Source organism: Macrobrachium rosenbergii, chromosome 41 (assembly GCF_040412425.1).
Source record: "Macrobrachium rosenbergii isolate ZJJX-2024 chromosome 41, ASM4041242v1, whole genome shotgun sequence".
Classification (NCBI taxonomy): Eukaryota; Metazoa; Arthropoda; class Malacostraca; order Decapoda; family Palaemonidae; genus Macrobrachium; species Macrobrachium rosenbergii.
Window position 1 is genome coordinate 80638079 of NC_089781.1, and position 23100 is coordinate 80661178.

The following is a 23100-nucleotide window of genomic DNA, read 5'->3' on the forward strand; positions in this document are numbered from 1 at the left end:
CACTTCAATCTTGGCTCATTTTCTAATCGCACAAGCTTCCACCTACATCAACTGTCCTTTCTCTGACCTCTCACATTACTGCAGCCACAGAACATCACAAACCCTTGTCTCCGACCCATTTTTACACCAGTCACACTCCCATCCACATATTCAACACTTGCTTCTCTCCATTACAAAAATCTTCTACATCATTCATTCTCAGAACACTCTGTATAGCCTCTCTACCATTTCTACTGTAAGCTTTTGTCTTGGACCTGTATGCCACATACTGTTTGTCCCCTTAATACCCAAACTTTTCACATACCTGTTTCATAAAACATACCTAACCTACAAGCCTTCTCTCTTCCTTTATCAACCCTTCATTATCCGTCTTACTCTCTGTCAAAATCCTACCATACACATAATTTGGCATACTAAGTAACGTTTAGTTCCTTTGTGCTTGCATCTCGGAAAACACAAGTTCAAAACCTGCTTGAGAGCTGTAGTTCAATTTCCATTTAATTGTAAGTTTTAGCATTTGTAAATATCACGTGATATAATATCATCAATGCTAACGTGCGAGAGACCTTCCCGTGGAAGTATACTTAAGGCAGACAGCTAGTATGCGTATGAAGCGGCAGTGACTTCCAAAGAGGAGACGAAATTTAGTTTCCTCTTGAAGCGGGGTCGATAAAGCTTTGTGCTTCCAGTTCGGGAAAACTAAGTTCAAATCTCGCTTCATAGTGGAGCGGGTAACTACAAAAAAATAGGGGAAAAGTGCAAATGGTGATACAAGCATGAAACTTGGCTCAACTATTCTTCTTGTCCCTTGGTCTCATTATCAACCTCCAGCCACACAAAATTTTGCCATTTTCCAAGATGGCGGCAGGTTTTCAAAATGGCGTCCAGTGGATATTTGAATATTGGTATTTAATTGATTAATCACATTCAAATCCCTAAGTCACTCCCAGTTTATATTAAAATATTAAAAACAAGCCTTTATATATGTACATACGTCATTTCTCTGCATAGAAATATCCAAGATGGCTATCACTATATCAAAAATGTCTGCCAAAATGCCAAAAATTGGTACTTAAGCTCATATATGAGGCTAAAGGTCGGGTAATACATGGATTTGGGGTAACTTCAGCCTGATCAGTTCATTTTTTTTAGATTAGATATCAATTAATCCCCAGTTAATTAATTTTCATCCTCATTTAGAAAAAAATGATGTAAAAGTGTAATGGTGTAGTGTCAGTGTACTACCAGGGCACACTGGTTGACACTATAGCTGTGAAACTCAGCATGGGGTTCAGTGCTAGCTAATGGCAGAGATTTGTTATTAGTTTCCCAAGTACTGTTTAGCTAGCCCCACTTCAAAGTCAAACAGCTGCACCTGAATTGACAGGATGTGCCAGCATGGGAGAGCTGAGCCAAGGAAGATGGGGCTTTAGTCTTCTAGATGGTGTACAGATCACATGGGAATTAAATAGCATTGGATGAATGATCGCGCTGGGGGCAGGATTATGACATATCTGAGCCTAGTTGTATCCCATATCTGAAAGTGCATACATGTTATATAGGTGGTAAAAGGATAAACCCTCGGCCTATAGAACAAAAGCAATGGCAGGACAATCTTTCCTGAGGGGAGATAGTATGACTAACTGGAAGCTTTGTTGCTTGTGCCAAGAGGACACATGTGAAAGACTAGTTGATGCATCTGGTGCTGGCTATGTTGCCCTTGCTACAAACATTCCTCAATTCTATAAGTTAAATGCAATGCCTATACCATTTCATCCAAAAAGGCTCGATGAAGGTGATGGAATTCTGCAGACCTTTGAAAATAACAAAGCAACATATCATGAATCATGTATGCTGAAGTTCAAAACAACAAAACTAGAAAGGAAAAGGAAGTCATTGTGTAAAACAAAAGAAGAAGATGATGCCCCATCAACAAAATTCACACGTAGTAACCAGAAGGCAGATGAAGAAGATGCAGAAGAATCTAAGACTGAGAAAGAAGGAATATGCTTTAATTGTGACCAACCAGCACCAATCAAAGATTTACGGTTGGCCATGACATTGCCTTTACATGAAAAGCTGCAACAATATGCCACCAACCTACTAGATGAGAAACTTCTGGCCAAGCTTAGCGCTGGAGATATTGTTTCTCAAAACCATATGCATCACCCATCTTGTCTGACAGGTGTGTACAACAGGGAAAGGGCCTGGCTAAATTCCCAGAAAATTGGAGATGATTATATGCAGTACAGACAAGAGGTATGTGCCCATGCTTTTGCTGAGCTTGAGATGTACATAAGAGACAAGCAGTTGACTGCAGATGGGTGCTGCTATTTTACAAAAGTAGAACTTTATGATTTGTACAAACAAAGACTGGAACAGCTAAATGTTGAAACTTCCTTTGTGCACCGAACACGGTTGAAAGAACAGATACTTGCCCGCATCCCAGAACTGGAGGACTTTAAAAAGGGCAGAGAAATTTGGTTTGCCTACAAAAGGAAAATGGGAGAAGCCCTAGCCACGGCATGTGACTACAATGATGAACTAATCGTGGCCAAAGCAGCCAAGATATTTACAACCTGTGCTGTTGACAATCTGGACCATAATCCAAGTGCCACAACTGCACAAACATCCTTCAATGGGACAGGCATATCTTTGTTGCAGCATCTGAGCACTGATGAAAGGGGTGAGGACAGAAACTTGGCCCAAATCATCCAAAGTGGAACAAAGTAAAAAAAAGTACCTTCTTTCCCTGAATATTACACAAATGTACCTCCTGCTCACTTTAAACATGAGAACCCCCTCCCTCCATCCAGTGGAAGTGCAGGACACCAACAGGTTGTGCTTTCAAAGCATCTTCCTCTTGAGTATGAAGGTTTGAGAAAGTCAGTCTGTCGGACAGGAGTGAAAATGCTGTCCATATCTTGGGCAGCACATCACGCTTCTCAGAAGCGACAGGCCCCATTTGAAATAAGCTTGTCATCAATTTTGCCTCTTTTCACGAGGCAGCTCATTCAGTTGTAATGATAAAACATGCCATGGATATTGCAAGAACAACCACACAGTTTCTCAGTCCTGGCCAAACCCCAGTTCTAGCAGTTGATCAGCCACTATTTGCAATTGCTAAGCAAATCCAATGGGATTGGCCGTTGCAGTATGGTGATATGGTTATTATGTTTGGAGGGCTGCATACAGAAATGGCAGCATTCAAAATTCTGGGTGATCTCTTGAAAGACAGTGTTTGGACTGATGCTCTTGCAGAAGCAGAAATAACTACTCCTGGAACAGCAGATTCGTTTATTTCTGCTTCACATTTGAAGAACACATGTCTAGCCCACCAGGTGACAGCCTGTAGTTTATATCAGCTGCGCAAAGCTGCCTATATGGCATATATCCAGGAAGCAGAAGAAGAATTGAGCTAAGCTGTGAAAGCTGGATCAGAAAACGAGAATCAGAGTGTCCCCAATTCTACTTTTGGAATCTTGTGCTTCAGCTAGAACTTCTAGTGTTTGTTTTCGTCAGGTCATACAGAAAATCTAATTTCCAATTGTACAAAGATGTGCTGCAGGAACTCATTCCTTTCTTCTTTGCCCTGGACCATGTATATTATGCCAGGTGGCTTTCAATTCATTTGAGGGACATGGAGGCTCTCCAAAATGACACATCTGATGAATTCACAAAGGAAAATTTCACTGTCCACAAAACCACTCCACCTTTTTCCTCAATGGCTATAGACCAAACACACGAGCAGAATAATGTTCATGTGAAAGGAGATGGGGAGTCGTTGGCCTATTTGAAGATGAAGATGCTCTCAGAAGGTGGACAGTGGCTGATCCTGAAGTAAGCCGCCTGATCATTGAGTTTGAGACTAGAAGTGATGCTGGTCCAAAACCTGAGGGTAAGCATCATGATGCAACTGAAACTGTGCAGAAAAGGTTTCTTGAAATGGCTGAAAATCTGGCAAAAGTAATCAAAGAAATGGGCAACCCTTTTGAGGAAGATTCAGTGGATATGATTATGCTAGACAGTCATGAAATTATGGACAGCAAAGTTCGTGAATCCTTGAGATCTATGAAGGGCCTTGGACAGACACAATTCACATACTTTACCGAGATGCTCAAGACACCCAGAAAATTCTATGAACCAGTACACAAGAACAAAATTCTATTGTTCAGTTGCAAGATGTCTACTACAGAATCCAAGGGCAAACAGTCACTGCAAACCATAAAGGACGATTGTAATCTATTCTCACGCCTCTTCATATCATGCCAGAACAGACAGTGTGATTTAAATGAATTCTTTCAACACGAAAATCAAAATTGCCCACCATCACTAGCACAGAATGGACAGATGCATCAGGGCACCAAGTCACAGCTGCTGCCTCTACTAGAACAGCATGCATCAGACATCCCTGACAAAGAGCCTACCACAGATGTTATCATAATGGATGGTGCAGCGCTTATAAATGCTCTAAGACCAACCAAGGGGTCTATATTTGAGTCTTATGCTAAAGTAGTCCTATCCAAGATTCTGAAGCACATACAGAAGTACAAGCAAACGCACATTGTATTTGCTGTGTACAGGACAGACAGTATGAAAGCACAAACAAGACAAAAAAGATGCACAGGAGTTCGCCAGAGAGTAATTAGCACAGCGAAAGCTCCTGGCAATTGGGCCAGCTTCCTCAGGAATGACCACAACAAAACTGAACTATTTGCATATTTGGCAGACACAATCATTTCATCTCAAGCAGATGATACAGCATGCATAATTGTCACTAAAGGGGATGCTGCGCTTTGTAGCAAAGCTGAACAAGACACTGCTGACCTACAAGGCTGCACTCACGAACAGGCAGATACTAGAGTCCTTTTACATACTGCATATGCTGCAAAGCATGAAGATATCTCAAGTGCAATCATATGTAGTACAGACACCGACATTGTCATCATAGCAGTACCTAGCATAGAAAAAACTGGTTTGGACAAACTATGGATTAAATTTGGTAGAGGAAAAGACATGAGGTGGATACCTATCCTTGAAATTGCAGCAGCCATGGGACCAAAAGCCTCAGCCCTTCCGTTTTTCCATGCATTTAGCAGGTGTGATACAGTGTCTGCCTTTCATGGAAAGGGGAAGAAGTCTGCATGGCAAACATGGACTGTGTTTCAGCGTGCCACACCCACCTTCACCAAGCTAAGTTCAACACCAGCAGCTGTAGAAGATGAAGACCTGCAAATTATTGAAGAGTTCGTGGTGCTAATGTACGACAGAAGCAGTTCGTATAAAAATGTAAATGAGGCTAGACTTGATCTCTTTCAAGCAAAGAGCTTATGATTGCATTCCCCCTACAAGGGCTGCTCTTAGAGAGCATTGCAAGAGAGCTGCCTTTCAAGCAGGGCACATTTGGTGCCAGTCTTTAGTATGTCATCCAGCTTTGCACAGTCCAAGACACTGGGGATGGCAACAGATTGATGGCACCCAGGTTCCCTATTGGACAGATTTGCCAATAGTAGCAAAATCTTGCCAAGAACTGAATAAGTGTGGCTGCAAAAAGGAATGCCATGGCAGGTACAAGTGCTGCAAATCTGGACTTAGCTGCACAGCTCTCTGGAGCTGCACTTGCTAAAACTAATTGATACACAAAAGATATTGGTTTCCCTTAGGAGATACATACTTTTTTTTATCTTTGGCGGCCATTTTGGAAATATGGTGTTCTATGTGGCCAAATTGGAAAGATGGGTCCACTTTATCTCTTCATGACAGTAAGAATGCCAAAATACAAATTCTTAATCATTATATGGACAGTATGCAACTTTTATAGGCTTATGAAATGAAAATATTTTAAATATACAGCAAATTTGCCGCCATTTTGGAAAAGTGTCAGCCATCTTGGAAATAGCCAAATACTGAGGTGGCCGGAGGTTGATTTTGATTTATGGGGATAATAAGAGTTCTCATGCCAAATCTGTTGCTTGTATCACCATTTGCACTTTTTTTCCATTATCCCGCTCCACTATCAGAGCTGTAGTTCAATTCTCTCACTTATTGCATTCATAAAAATCATGTGAATATGAATTAAATATATATATACATATATATATACACACATACATACACACACACACACACACACACACACACACATATATATATATATATATATATATATATATATATATATATATATATATATATATATATATATATATATATATATATGTGTGTGTGTGTGTGTGTGTGTATAGTAATAATAACTCTTTGTTACGTCGCTTTGTTTCCGGCGTTTCGACTTCATGACGTTTTTTGTTTAAAGAAGTAAAGATAAAGGTCGACGTATGGTTTACTCTACTTCATAGCGATCAGCAACCAATGTTAAAAAGCCATTGAACCACAAAACCACAAAAAATCACCTACAATCATATAAAAGTACAAAAATACTGCGAACAAATGTTGTATTGTTGGAAGATAAGGTGGCTACTCGACTACAAAAGGAATGTTAAAGTGACCATGTAAAATTGAAAGACGTCCATCTAATCCTACGATTCTTGGCTGGCTCGGACTTACTCCTAATAGTACCATTTCAATGTTAAGTGGAATGTTTATGCATTAAAATGCTAGTTTATTGTATATTGTATAACAATACAGTAATACAGTACTTGTATACAACAACAAAATCATATATAAAACTTTTAAATGATATCAAATCTAAGTTTTCAGACAGCGTTACTCAGCCCATCACTTCAAGAGATCGTCATTGCTAGACCTCCACTTTTATACACGAACATAGTTTCACAGATTTTTTTGATTTTCATAGCTTTTTTTAACCGAATAATGTTGCGAAACGAAATAAACATGTACAATATCTTTCAAGGGTTACAACATCTGAAAGAAAGAGGCAAACTGAAATGTTCTGATTCATTAGTCTAGCCACTTTTTTTAATTTATACATTAACTTTTATGATGATTCCTGATCTATTTAGAAATGTACCTAACAACAAGACTCTTGAATACAGTAACGAATTCGATTCGACTAGACATGCAAGCATGATAAATAATAATGAAAACAAGTACCGTACGGGCAACATGTGAGCGTGTGTATGCATTTGTTTTTCATTGTATACAAAGCCAGTAGCTATTGTTCTGCACTGTTATTTTGGCATTTCTACACTAAACATCCAAGGAAAATTTCATCCAAACTTCGTGTTTGCGTGAGCAGGGCGTATTCAAGATAACGTTATTCGTAAGATATGGCATAGGAAAATTGACTAAATCCTTGCACCGTCGGAAACGCATAAGCTACTTGAGCTTAGGTTTACCATATAACGTTTGGTGGAATCCTTGGGTAAATATGCAATGCACCCTAATTACTGGTGCGCATAATCATACTAATCTCATTTTACGAGGGGAACTCAGTAAGTAATGAAACAATTTATTTTATCGGCCATTTTTTGTTAAAATTTGAAATTTTGTGTGCAACATCCCTAACCATTCCTGCATTACGTTATGTATTTTCAGTGTAATCAGCAAACAAAGAGCAGTGATAGAATTCCTTTTGGCGGAAAAAAGAGACCATAAAAAATATTCACAGACGCTTGCAGAATGTCTGCAAAGACCTGGCAGTGGATAAAGGACTGTGAATCATTGGGCCAAGTTTCTATCGTCATCATCATCATCAGGACAAGGAATTCTGTCTGATCTCCCACACCCTGGCCGGTCGCACACAAGTGTGGCGACTGCAGTGGCGGAACGTGCGGAGGAACCAAGCGGAAACAAACCTTTCAACACCCAAACCCAAAGTTGTGGACAGTTGTGTCAGCACTAACGACGACAACAGCATTCGCACGTACCACCATTGCACACTTCACAGCTGTGTGCAGCCAGCCAAGGCGCAGGGGTTCTGCCAGATTTCTTTGTCCTTCTTCTTATTATGATAGACACTTCGCCCAACGATTCACAGTGCTTTTATCCACAGCCAGGTCTCCGTAGACATTCTTCAAGCGCCTGTGAATATTTGTGACGGTCTCTTTTTTCCACCAAAAAGAATTTCATCATTGCTTTGTTGGAACGTACCTCGGTCACAGACGCCCTTTTGATAGCTGATTATACTGCAGCCGTCTATCGGAAATTAATCAAAATAATGACGTAACGCGGGAATGGCTGAGTATGTCACACACAAAATTTCAAATTTTTTGAAAGAAAATTTACCAATAAAAAAAATTACGTTCCATTACTTATTGAACCCCCTCGTATTTAAGGATACTACTTTAGAAAATCTTCAAGTAAATAACTATACACGAGAGAGAGAGAGAGAGAGAGAGAGAGAGAGAGAGAGAGAGAGAGAGAGAGAGACGGACTGACAAACATAATGTGATGGCATACGAAAGAGAAATATTTAAACATAATCGACAATTAACTGGGAGTATTTACTTGTAAATTCGGTTATTTTTAACTATAGCATTAACGAAAATCTACGGCATATATGCTGTCATAATTTCACTAATTACATATTATGGCAGCATATATGCAGTACACTGTCCTTAATACTATAGTGAAAAAACGACTGAATTTACAGGTAAATATATCAAATTAATTTGGCGCTTATTTATAAATAGCATTTCACTTTCGTAAGCAATTAAATTGTTTGTCAATCGGTCTTTAATTCTATTGTGGTGCACCGTATTTTTATTCCAAAATTTGACAAATTTAGTATCCCAAAGTAAAATGAGATTTATATAACTGCGCATCCGTAATTATACTGCATTCCATGTAAGTTCACTTTTAAATTACATGACATTATAGCACTTCCCAAGATCTTTTCTCTTGTTTTGTGTATCGTTATTTTACTCAAAGTGTGATGAAGTTAATATCACTACATAAAAATGCTATCAACATCAATTGGTTATATTCAGTAAATATAGGGCATTAGATATCTACCCAAGGTTTCAACCAATGGTACAGTACACGACAGCCTAAGCTAAAGCACGGTAGCTAATGACATGTTTAAGACATGATTTCAAAATTATCATTTGTCGAATAAATACTATTGTTGTAACTAATCTTTAATAAGCCCTGAAAACACACGAAGATTTGTAAAAGTGTTTATTATAATTTAATGTAGTATAAAATTATACTGCTTCAGCTCATGTGTGACCGGAAGATTAAAATCCACTGATAATTGGTCATGGCAACACTGTGGGATGTCCCAGAGCCTATATATTGTACATTGGCTTTGGATGTACTGCCCGCAGACAGATGAGAAAAATGGTAAAATTAAGACACGAGCCAGAATAACAAACGATTGCTTTTGAGAGAGACGAGAGAAACAAAGGAATGCAAAGTGAGAGAGAGAATACCAAACGAATGGAGAGGGAGAGAGAGAGAGAGATACCGGCTATCCCATTGTCTTAAAGCGCTGTATTATAGGACTAGACCTAGGCTTTTTTCACACTGTTGATTAATTGACGAAATTCAGTACTTTTAATATAAAAAATTTTTAACAAAAAATATCCCCTACCATTTCATAAGTTAATGCTCATCGAAAAGTGCGTAAGATTTACAGTTAGGGTTGAGCTTTTCCCTATCACTTATTATCTGTCCTTCATTACTGTTACCTGGTTCGAGGTAAAATCGACACCCCGTAGATAAAGTACATCTGTAAATGAGCCTCCAATAATAGAGTCTTAAATTTCCCTTATTTGGATTAACAAATACTTTCAATGATGTTAAGCTTTTGCTGTATTTAGTAAGAGAGAAGGGGGAATGCATTCTTTAAGTAAGCCTATGCTGATTTTACCTCACACCAGCCTTGCCCACTCATTATGTCTATCAATTTTAACAAAATAATAGACCGATACTCGAAGCCACAGCCCAACAATGGTTACAAAGTTTTCTGGGTTAGTAACCAATAAATTGCTAATGTGAGAAAAGGCAGAAACGGTTTTCAAACCGTTAGAAATAAGGTGTTTATTTCAATGTCAATGGGAAGGCATTTTGAATGCTTAGCTTCATTGGGCTCATAGACGACAAGTACATTGATAATACATGATTTTCATTTTATATCAATCTTTTTTGCAATATTTTACACATGGATAAACTCATGGTTTCCATAAAATACAGCCTGGCTTTGTTAATAGCCAGTCTAGGGCCCGGTCATATTCCCCGACATATTCCCCTCCGGACATTTTTGCCTCCGGGACATTTTCCCCCCTAGTACACAGCAAGTTACTTAATTACCCCAGTGATAGTTTAAGTGGTTGGGATGCTAGTTCTGCCAATTCTGTTGATAGTCTCGTCATCACAGTGTACTTGGACAGTGATGCCCAGGGCCCTATTAGTTGACACCAAATTTCAGTACAGCCTGCACATGACATGGCTAAGAACAGCCCACAGTGTTGTGGGGGTTTGTTCATGTATATGTAAGAAGTAGCCTAGGCCAATCATGTCCCAGTGTATGGTTAACACTTAAGTTCGGAGTAAACAGTGCCTAGTATGAAGTTTGTCGATGGAGCTATATAACCCTGTTTTCTGTTACTACCTTTCTCACGTCGCTCGTTTTCTGTAAACCCTGTGGCTAGCGCGCGCAGCGCAACATTACCACCTGCCAGAACATACAAGCTTGCCAAGAATCTTCCAAAATGTGGATAAGGCGCGAAGCGCCATTCTGCTACCCACAAACTGAAAGCAGAAATGTTAAAAAACGAGCGTTAAAAAAGTAGCATCCGTTCTAATGTAGGTAGGGAGTAGCATAACCGATGTTTCTTATGTAGGCTACAAGTAGCCTAAGCTAGCGGTGCATCAGGGTAGACTACCCAAATGTTGTAGCCTGTTGTAACTAGAATGTACTGAATATTTTAATCCTTAATGCAAAAAATAAACTAGTATTAATGACACTTTTCTTCTGTATTTGACCCTAAATATCCCACATGACTATTTTAATCCTTAATGCAATTATGTTTTTATCAATTTTTATTGTTCAGTAAAATACAATAAATCATGCATGACTCTGAGAAACAAACAAACTTTCGCTCTCATTGTATACTGTAGGTAAATGTCCAGAGGGGAAAATGTCTGGGGGAATATGTCAGAGGGGAAAATGTCTGGGAGGAATATGTCTGGGGGAGGAATGTCCTATGCTCAGCCAGTCACTTATGTTCTCCTGCCAGAATTTTCAAGAGCTACCCATATAATTACCCTCCCTTCCAGTGCACTACATTCTAGCAAGTTTTATTCTCATGACGTGATTTCTACTTCATTTCATACAACAAGCAACACATGGAAAGTTAGTATGAGATCAGCATGAAAGATAATAACAAGTGTGCAAAATTCGGACTGGAAAGGAATTTTATGAGTTCTGACCGAGCCAGTCGTGTAGTTTTTTTAGTTTTATTCACAAGTTAATTACTTTTATAAAACAGAGAAAAAATTAGAAGAAAAACACGTAACCGAAACATGTATGTCAGACACTGGGAGTATGAACAAGACGTAAAATTCTAAGAAATGATTGAGGCTATCAGTTATTAAATCATACAAAAATCTCTATTAAAAAATTATGCAGTCAAGTTATTGGGCATGTTTACAATTGTTTCATACATTTTAAAGCATGCTTGCGTAATATCTAGTTTATTATTAAAAAAAAATAAATTTTACATCACATAAGTGCAGACTGCCGTGTGATAGCTATTCAGTTTCAGCTGAAGTTCTGAATCCAAGTCAGAGTAGGTCATTTCCCCCGGCCTTCCTCCTTTTTCTAGTTGTTCGTATCACGTTCACCATAAAATTTTCTTACTGGTACTTATCTTTTACATCATCATGGCCCGGTATATCTATAGTAACTCAAAAGGCATAACTTTCATTAAAGTTATTTTTGCACTTTATGCCGTGTCTTCCAAATAAATAAGTGCTTTGGTAGGAATTTAGCCTGTTTGATTACATTCGAATGAGATGGATTTAAGCCAATCAGCAGCAGAGATCACGGGTAGTGTTGCCATGACAAGTTGTTAATGAATACAATATTCCGATGACATATCAGATGACACATGCAGTACTATTTCTCATATTATTCCCACACGTGCTGTTGCATTCATTGCCGAATTTTACTGCTTACAAGACCTTCCTCAAAACTTTAAATGCGAAGGAGGAGAGAATGAGAAACTTTTTTCACACGATTTCCACACCCAAGTCTACACTACACTGCTATGGTGGGTCTTGGGAGTCGGGGCTTCAGTGACAATATACGTCCACGTCACCCATCAAGTACATGAATTTTTTTTTCTTTTTACATTAGAACCAATTATATTGTAAACATTTATTTAAAAAAGTCGAAATGCTGAATCAGCGAACGACGTAATGTATCAGCGACGTTATGAGGTTACTAATAGAAGTGTATAGGGTGTTAGCTTGGTTTTTTAAAGAGTTATTTAAAAAAAAAAAAATTTCTCGATTTCAGTCGCGAGTCCTGGAACAAATTAATGACTTAAAGTGAGGTGTGTGTTCGTGTATACATATAATAAATAAATAAATAATATATATATATATATATATATATATATATATATATATATATATATATATATATATATATATATATATATATATATATATATATATATGAAATTTTTATCACACCGTGATTTATATACAATCATGAAGCTACAAATGTCGCTTATGACAGGAAAAAACAGTACAGCAGACTCGGTAATGACTTATACCTCTCTTGATGGCGTGGTGGTAACGCGTCTACTGGAGTCGCTGAATAGGCCCGTGTCAAGGGTTTGTTTCCCGAAGGGTACCAATTCATTTATCACTTATATAAGTTCCCCTTCGGTGATAATTCTCCATCGGAGATATTCCCGAGGTAGTGTGAATTTGATATTGCGACATTTGTAGCTTCATGATTGTATATAAATCACTGTGTGATAAAAAATTTCATAATAAGAGCTGCGTGTTCCAAACGTACCAACGAACTATCATGGCAGAGGTGGGTCATTGCCGGGGCTAAGTACAATTTCCCGGCTCACGACGGGAAAAACCAGTACAGCAGACTCGGTAATGACTTATACCTCTCTAGATGGCGTGGTGGTAACGTCTACTGGAGTCGCTGAATAGGCCCGTGTCAAGGATTCGTGTCCCGACGGGTACCAATTCATTTATCACTTATATAAATTCCCCTTCGGTGATAATTCTCCATCTGAGATATTCCCGAGGTAGCGTGAATTTGATATTAAGCGAAATTTGTAGCTTCATGATTATATATACAGTATATATATATATATATATATATATATATATATATATATATATAAATGGATGCATGTATGTGCCAGAATAGCTCTGAAACGCATAGGGCAATTTCAACCAAACTTGGTATACAGTACATATGACTTATTATCTAGAAATCAGCACTGTGGGGGTTACAAATCACTAGGACCAAAGGGCTTCCCTGAGACGGGGCTGGTTCTGCCCGTAGACTTAGTAACTAAATAAACTTTATTAATTTATCATACCTACAGTAATTTCGGTATACATAGGACTTACTGTACTATTTGTAAAAGAATACTGTGGGGTTAAGACATCAATGGCACCAGAGAGAGAGAGAGAGAGAGAGAGAGAGAGAGAGAGAGAGAGAGAGAGTTTATCAGTTGTCATTCAGAGTTATCCTGGGCAGCAGCCGGTTGGTCAGCTAGTGTAATATATATATATATATATATATATATATATATATATATATATATATATATATATATATATATATATATATATATATATATATATATTATACTAGCTGACCAACCTCCAGCACTGCCCGGAAAACTCTGAATGACATTCGATAAACTATCTCTCTCTTCCCCACTTTCTCCTCCCTAACACCCCAAGTTTACCTGTCATTTCTTCTATCAGTTCATCAGAACTGACACTAAAACTTATGTGTAGACAACAGTTTGTGGGTGGAGACAGTCCACTCACCTGAACGGATGAACTGATGGTATATATTACCTAAATACCTTCCGAATGACTGACTGGTAATTGCACGTGTGGACAGGTTAGCGCCAATTTCGTGACAGTTTGCTGCTGTATTTCATCTGGGAAGCATCTCAGACACTGATCAGAATATTCATAAATTATGTATAGGCTTATTCATTTCACTGTTAGTCCCTTCAACGCTGTTTGTAGGTCATTATAAATCCAAATCACACAATAAAAATCTAAAACAATATTTCCACATGATATAGACAATTTGCTATGGGCCTACACCAGTGACGTTGCTTTATGATGTGTTACTATAATGAAAGTACACTTCACTGTCCAATTCATAAAAAACTGAACCCCTCAGTTCTAATTTAAACTCATTCATTAATACTGTAAGAGAATAGATATCTTCTAAGGGAAAGTGTAGGCCGAAGTCTGAATGGTCTAATATAGAAATTGTCTATAAATGGTGATTTTTTTAGTGGATTAAGACTTAGATATGATGATGGTAATACCTCAGGGTACTTAAGAATTTGTATTTTATTGGCAAGGTATAATTAAGATGCGGTTGGCTTAAGATGAACAATGAATGTGTATAAAGTTATACGTACGGAATCCATTACCAGGTCAATTTGTACAATAACGTAATCATGAATCGAACAAAATCTTTCCCTTCTTGGAGGAATGTTAGGCAATCGGTATTTATTAATTTGAATAGATACGCGTTGATAAAAGATAGAAATGAATATATATCATTCTAAAGGTAAAAACGATGGAGAAACGAACGAATTAATGAGGAAATTAGCATTTGAACGAATAAAAGGAAATATCGTACATGTTGACGTCGGTCTTAGCCATCAGCTACGTAGTTTTCGTTACCGACCAATTTCTTTCTTCCCTTTGCCGAATTTACAAACTTGCAAGAGGCCATTCTACACCTCATGGGAGTTCCTCATTGGATTGGTCGATATCGTATTTGGCTAGCACTCTCCTAGGCCCGCGTTCGATATTCGGCCGCCAATGAAGAATTAGAGGAATTTATTTCTGGTGATAGAAATTAATTTCTCGGTATAATGTGGCTCGGATTCCACAAAACGCTGTAGGTCCCGTTGCTACGTAACCAATTGGTTCTTAGCTGGTACGAATTGTCCGGTAGCAAACTGTCCTAGTACCGAATTGTCCAGCACCAAATTGTCCGGATGCCACTTGGCCAGATGCATACTGAATGTAATTGCAATGGCCACAATGCCCTATTAACTTCTCGAATCCTTCACGGTTTTTTGATACGTTTGGATCTTAAGCCTTTGTAGTGACAAGCATATTAAAAAAGCCAAGAATTCGAGAAGTTTAGAGCAATGTAACTATTCCAATTACTATATATATATATATATATATATATATATATATATATATATATATATATATATATATATATATATATATATATATATATATATATATATATATATATATATATATATATGCCAATTTCTGTTGAATTCTATGGGTTTTTGATTGTTGATCAACTTATTAGTTTGTGATATTTTCTGAATCGCCTATGTTCTTCCAAATTCAGTTGATGGACAAAAAAACAAAGACTAACTCTTTGTTTCATTTACTGAGAAACACAACACCACAGCTGTTCGTCACTCGTCGTGACCTCTTCAAAATGTATAATCTGGACATCATATTGTTGTTTTTGATTAAGCTGGCCGTAAGTCATTTAGGATGAGTAGGTGACAAATTAAGGATATTAAAATGATTTTCTTTCTTGTGATTTTCTTTCCAGTGAAATGGCATGAAATGAAAGGTTAACAGGCGAGGTTATAAACCTCTTTGAGCCATAAGGCACTCATCAGTAGGAGAAAAAAGAGCGATAGTAGCGAGTCATGGCAAGTGGTAGATAGCCAGTAAGGAAAATAAAATATTTATCATGTGAGAAAAATCGGAAAAAACAGAAAATCTATGGAGATTTAATACCGTACTTAAATTACTTTGAAAAGAAGGAGGAAGCATCGATCTTTTTTGTTGTAGGGATCGATGGGGAAGGGAAAAAAATTTAGTTTTAGAAAACTTTGCTTTTTCCGCCGAAACTGAAGGGAAGACAAATGGTTGCGTTCATCTCGCTGGGAGAATGTGTGCTGTCAAAGTATTTAATGGCACATTGCCTGTGTTTGCCCCACTACCGACGACTGTAAAATGTCAGAGTATAATTGTTTTGTTTTGTCTCCCTTCACTCGGCAGTAACAAGCAGGGGTAACAGCATAAGTGGAAGATAAAGTAATAGTTGAAAATTTCAGTCGTTACACGTGAGGCGGCCGAAAAAGGGGAAAGGAAGGCTTTAGCGGGAGAAACAGGGCAGTTGCCAATCAAATGATTAACTGCTATCAGAGTAAAAATCACAGAGCCGCTCTCTGGGGAACTCGCCAGGGAGGGAAATGCCATATTGGTCGTAGATTTCGTGTCTCTGACTGCTCAAAAAATCCCAATCATTTCCGGGGCTTTTTTCTCGACATGATAACCGTTCTACTTAGGACCTTATAGAGGTCTGGTGTAATAAATAGCAACTTTGGCTGTTGTTCTTCCGGGCCGAAATACGAGCTAGAGGCTTGAGGTTCGATGACAGGGTTGGGAGGGGGTTGGGAGTAGGCTGAGGAGGAAGGGAAGATGTTTGAGATTCAGGGTTGGGAGCAGCGCTGCCTAAATGCAGAATTTTCGGGGTTTATGCAGATTTTAAAAAAAACTCTACGGAGGTTGATACCGCATTTCAGTGTAGACGAAGATAGAAATGAACCACTTTCAAATTACTGAGTTTTTCTTACATTTTTTATTAAAAATATACGTGAAATTTTATTGCGTACATTGCTGCACTTATCCCAAAATATAATCATATTTCATGACTTATCTAGCAAGAGTCATGAAGAATTATATTACCTTTATGCTCACCGCTGTCAAAACTCACGCTAAAATACACTTGGACCTATGACTGCTGACTACTGAATGTAGGTACTATGTCAAGTTGTCAATGTATAAATTGTAACTGAACAGATGCATAGTTGCATTGATTCTGGTTATTTGCACATCTTTTGAATCTATAAATTTTTTCTGGTTCTTCATTGTTGAGAGTACATAACCTTTATGGGCTTTAAAACTTGCACCTCGTCTTTGAAGGGTCTTACAGCTTCTCGTCTCGCACACCTGTTGCAACGAGCATACAGACAGGCCTAATATGAAGTCTCTCTTCTACATATGTAGGGTTTGGGTATATATCTTCCATATGTGTTCACACGTTAACCCTAATGTTCTGTTTAATTCTTTTGGCATCCTTTAAAAGTATAACTCTCTCTCTCTCTCTCTCTCTCTCTCTCTCTCTCTCTCTCTCTCTCTCTCTCTCTCTCCCTCTCTCTCTCTCTCTCTCTCTGCGAAGTTCCGAGTGGCCAATGAAGAATTAGAGGAATTTATTTCTGGTGATAGAAATTCATTTCTCGTCATAATGTGGTTCGGATTCCACAATAAGCTGTAAGTCCCGTTGCTAGGTAACCAGTTGGTTCTTAGCCACGTACAATAAACCTATTCCTTTGGGCCAGCCCTAGGAGAGCTATTAACCAGCTCAGTGGTCTGGTTAAACAAGTAATATTTAACTTTTTCTGCGAAGTTACCCTGCGAATATTATACAGTAATTTGTACTGACTTAGGAGTTCCAAGGGTTTGTTTTAACGTTTCCATAAAATTTTTCTAGATTTGTAGAGACATGCCACCAGAGAGAAAATTTAGAGATGCATGGCTACATGAAGAAGAGTCCCAGAGGTGGCTGAGGACGGCAGAAGGCAACGGGGAAGGGACATATTGTCAGATTTGCAAGAATGAGTTCGACGCTAACACCGTAAGTTAACGAAGTGCCATTTAAGGAACACGTCGCAACAAGAAGCTGAGCAAGAAAATGAACCGGAGAACAGACAAGAAAACATTAACCCTTAAGGGATGGGAATCCTCATATGAGTAACCATATTTTGCGCCATGTTGTTTGAATGAATTTAGCGGGAAAGATGTTCACAGCACTTCAATGGACCATCAATGACTTATGACAACTATTTAGCTCTGCACGGCAGAGACATGGATCAGCATGCCTTGAGATTTCAGAGGGGAATGTACTGCCTCTCTGCAGCTCCACGATGTCTTTTTATTTATTTGCTCATAAATATACCCAGGGCTTGCTGGCGGTTTTAGGTCTTATCTTTTATGATAATATGTCAGCTATAACTGTAATTTTGCAAAGAAATATTAGAAAAAACATGTAAACCTCACGAAAAGTTACTGCATCTCCCCAACTCAGTAAATCTCAGTAAATATTTTACAACAAATACAATCAGAATTTGTTACTGGTTTTAGTTCTTATCTGTTATGCTATTGTGTGCTGTATTTATAATTTTACAAAATAAATTACTATAAAAAACATGCATAACTTGGTAAAATTAACATTTTTACGAGTGTCTCGTAAAAGAGGCCCCACACAGGGTTAAAAACAATCACTTTCAACTTCCCATGGAAGGTAGGGAAAAATTTTTTGAATTTTTTTCTTACACCATGTGCATTTGCTTATCTTCCTCTTTCCACTGATGTGCTTTTTCTTAAATTGGCCAACCTTAAAGTTAGCCCATCCCTCAAAGTTACCAGGGTTGAAAGCTCTTCGTTGGGCGAGTCGGTAGAGTTGTGGGCTAGCACTCGCTAGGCCCGAGTTCGAGTCTCTGGCCCGCTAATGAAGAGTTAGAGGAATTTATTTCTGGTGATAGAAGTTCATTTCTCGCTATAATGTGGTTCGGATTCCACAATAAGCTGTAGGTCCCGTTGTTAAGTAACCAATTGGTTCTCAGCCACGCAAAATAAGTCTAATCCTTCGGGCCAGCCCTAGGAGAGCTGATAATCAGCTCAGTGGTCTGGTAAAACTAAGGTATACTTTAAAAAAAACCAGGGTTGAAATCAAACTGGCTACGTTCTTAGCAGAACACAGTATTGCTTTCAGTTCTTGTGATCAACCAACTGAGGTAATAAAAGATATATTCTCAGACTCTGCAATAGTCCATAAAATGTCTTTAAAAAGATCGAAGGCCACACGCATAAGTAAGGAAATTGGAAAGATATCACATGAAATGATTGTACCAGCTTTGAAGTCCAATAAATTTTCCATCATTATAGATGAGACTACAGATGTCAGCACAGAAAAGACTTGTGCAGTAATAGTTAAATATTCTTATAAGACCACAGAATCCATAGAGACAGGATTATTTGAGCTACTAAACATATATAACCCAGGCAACAGTGAAGATGAGGGATCAATGGGGCAACATCTATATAATCTTTTAGTTACCTTTTTTAATGAACACTAAATCCCCCTTGAAAATTTAGTAGGATATGCTGCAGATGGTGCGAGCAATATAATGGAGGTTAATAATTCAGTCACAAGTAGACTTAGAAATTTTGCACCTGGTATCACTGTACTAAGATGTATTTGCCATTCAGCTCATTTATGTGCATCACAAGCGGCAAAAACTCTTCCTTGTTTTTGTGAAGACTTGTATTGAAACATCTGCACCTATTCCTCTCACAGGTCAAAAAGGATTCACGAGTTTCAAGAATTTCAAACATTTTGTAATTTGAAGCCACACAAATTCATGTTTCCCAGACAAGGTGGCTTTCTCTGTATGAAGCTATTGCTCGAGTGTTAGAGCAGTGGAATGCCCTGTCTCTTTACTTTAGGCAAAATCATGGTCAGTCAACATCGAAGCTGATCTACGACAGCCTTCAAGATCCTGCTGTCCATTTGTATTATCTATTTCTCAATAATTTCTTGCCTAAAATAACGACTTTTAACTTAACATTCCAGAGAAAGGACCCTAACACTCACTTACTCTATGACAGATGTCAAGTCCTCTATCTTGATATCTTGGGATACTATTACAACCATGACAGACTTAACAGTATTCAGGATATCAGTCAAACAGAGCCATCAAATGAGGAGCATTTCGTCTCACTAAATCAAGTATACCTTGGTGCAAGTATGACATGTGAATCACAAAAACCTCACATCAGAAACAACAGAAAACTAACAGATGATGTCTGTATGCGCTGCAGACAATTCATGATAACAGCAGCTGTCCAGATAAGAATAAGGTTCCCCTTTGACTTGGAGTTAAACTTCACAGAGCATTATCAGTATCCAACTGCATTAGTACAGATGTTTTGATGAAGACTCCATCTTTATCACCATTAGCTTCAGAAGTACCTCGGATATACTCGGGTGATCTGCATAAGTTAGATGATGAATGGCACAACATTCCTAACATCTCTTTGCTCAATGCAATGTTATAAAGTAAACAAATAAGCCAAAAGAATTTTTTCCCTCACTTGTCTCACTTAAGAGATGGTGAGAAGATTTTTAAGGTTCTTCCAGATTTAGTTTTCAACATCTTGGCGCTACCAACTTCCAACACTGATGCAGAGAGGATTTTCTCTAGAGTGAACCTGAACAAAACCATGACCAGAAATAAGCTGCTGACTTCCAATCAGGCAGTGTTGGTGCTCGTATCCAAGAAGGTACAAAGCTCTGGAGGATGCGTGAATTTTGATCCTAACCATGTTATGATTAAGGCAAGTCAAAGATCCCAAAACATACCAGATGAGGTGATCAAGAAGTGTAATTGCATTGTGTATGTCTTCTTTATTACTTCAACAAGGCAATAACCCACTGAATAACAGAATGTAGAATGTTAAATGACTGTGCAACGCAATAGCATACTGTATTTCTACTTTGCAAATAGTACCTATATATTTGCTATAAATCAATTAAGAATCCTGTAACTGTTTTGCTTATATATACAGTATATATATATATATATATATATATATATATATATATATATATATATATATATATATATATATATATATATATATATATATATATATATATATATATATATATATATATATATATATATATATATATATATATATATATATATATATATATATATATATATATATATATATATATATATATATATATATACAGTATATATATATATATATATATACAGTATATATATATATATATATATATATATATATATATATATATATATATATATATATATATATATATATATATATATATGTGATTTATATGTACTATATATATATACAGGCAGTCCCGGTTTTACGATGGTTCCGGCTTACGACGTTCCGAGTTTACAACGGTTTTTCAGATATATTCATTAAAAAATCCTGGCCGGTTTACAACGTTTGTTTCGAGTTTACAATGCAGAACGTTTACGACGCAGCCCTTTTATGACGCTTTTCAATTACGTATATTTATAAAAAAATCCGTTTCTGGTTTAACAGTAGTCATCAAAAATCAGTTTCTGATTACAATTATTAGAATACATTCCAAGGTTATGACGTTTTTTCGACGCTTTTTACGCCGCTTTGTAAGCGGAACTAGTTTCCTGAGCGTAGCTGCGCTCTGTATTTACTGTACTGTAACTGCATTGGTAGTTGACCGGACAACGACCTTCCTGGGTCGAACACGCAGGCGCTCATAACAATACCAAACAACCCTTACCTCACTCACGTGTTTGCCTCCGCTGAGCTAGGTACGTTGCCTCATTGTTACTTTTCTTTAGCTGCAGTTTTTTCGTGAATTGTGCCTTCACTATGGCTCCAAAACGGCAGAGTTCATCATCTGATGCTAGTGCATCCAAGAAGCCGAGGCTGAGCATCACCATGGAAGTCAAGTACGACGTAATTAAGCGTTCGGAGAAGGGTGAGAGTAACACCGAGATAGGCCGTGCCTTGGGCCTTAGTAGAACGACGGTTGTTACCATAGTGAAGGACAAGCAGCGTATTCTGAAACGTGCAAGAGGCTGAACCAATGAAGGCAACGGTGATTAATGTGAAGCAACGTAGCCAGAACGTAGTGGAGATGGAGAAGTTATTGTTGATCTGGCTGGAAGACCAGAACCAACGGCGTGTTCCAGTGAGCCTGAGTGTGATTCAAGAAAAGGCTAAGGAGCTGCATGCGGCAGTGGTGAAGAAGAGTGGGGAAGGCAGTGCTAGTGAAGAATTTTCCGCCAGTAGAGGTTGGTTTAACCGCTTTAAGGCTCGTGCAAATTTGCACAATGTGAAGTTGCAAGGTGAAGCTGCTAGCGCTGATGGCATAGCAGCAGAAAGTTTCTCTAGTGGTTTGGCTGAGATAATTAGGGAAGGTGGTTACACTGCTGACCAGGTATTTAATGTAGATGAGACAGGGTTATTTTAGAAAAGAATGCCAAATCGTACATACATTTCCAAGGAGGAGAGGTCAGCACCAGCCCATAAAGCTGGTAAGGAGAGGCTGACTTTACTCTTTGGGGCAAATGCTAGTGGCGATTTGAAGCTTAAGCCCTTGCTAGTGTACTTGGCAGAAAATCCCAGGGCTTTTAAGGGCATTTTCAAGAGTCAACTCCCCGTCATTTGGAAGTCCAACAAGAAAGCTTGGGTTACCTTGATGGTCTTCGAGGACTGGTTCAATGACCACTTTGTGCCAGCAGTGGAAAGGTATTGTGCCTCGACGGGTCTGCCTTTTAAGGTCCTGCTTGTCCTAGACAATGCCCCTGGTCACCCGGCTGATCTCAGTAACATGCACCCTAATGTGAAGGTGGTGTATCTACCACCAAATACTACATCCCTCATACAGCCGATGGACCAGGGAGTCACTGCTAACTTCAAGGCATACTACCTGAGGAGGACAATACGCTCTGCTTTACAGGCCGTTGAAGGTAACAAGGAGTTGACTCTGAAAGAATTTTGGAAGGGCTACAACATTGCAGATGCTGTGACGAACATCGCACGTGCTTGGGACGAAATAAAAGTGACGACTCTGAATGGTGCCTGGAAGAAACTGTGTCCGCAGTTTGTGAATAGTTTTGAGGGGTTTGAGCAGGCAGATGATGTTGAGACTGTGACAAGGAAAATTGTTGGGCTAAGCAAGAGGCTGAAACTGGATTTGGAAGCTGAGGATGTCACCGAGCTGCTGGCATTCCCACGGAGAGGAATTGTCATCGGAGGACCTCATTGAGCTGGAGAGATGATCGAGGAGGA

The 23100-nt window shown here is 38.3% G+C and overlaps 1 protein-coding gene and 1 pseudogene across 1 annotated transcript; one reads left to right on the top strand and one right to left on the bottom strand.

Moving 5' to 3' along the window:
- Positions 1-23100, bottom strand: part of LOC136826917 (GDP-L-fucose synthase-like) — a 166613-nt pseudogene that overhangs the window by 59163 nt on the left and 84350 nt on the right.
- On the top strand, positions 21944-22279 carry LOC136827231 (tigger transposable element-derived protein 1-like). The gene has a single exon (XM_067085004.1). It carries the CDS (start codon positions 21944-21946, stop codon positions 22277-22279), a length of 336 nt encoding a protein of 111 aa, XP_066941105.1.

Excerpts from the sequence above, each read along its gene's own strand:
- LOC136827231 (XM_067085004.1), top strand. The coding sequence starts at position 21,944 with ATGGAGAAGTTATTGTTGATCTGGCTGGAAGACCAGAACCAACGGCGT.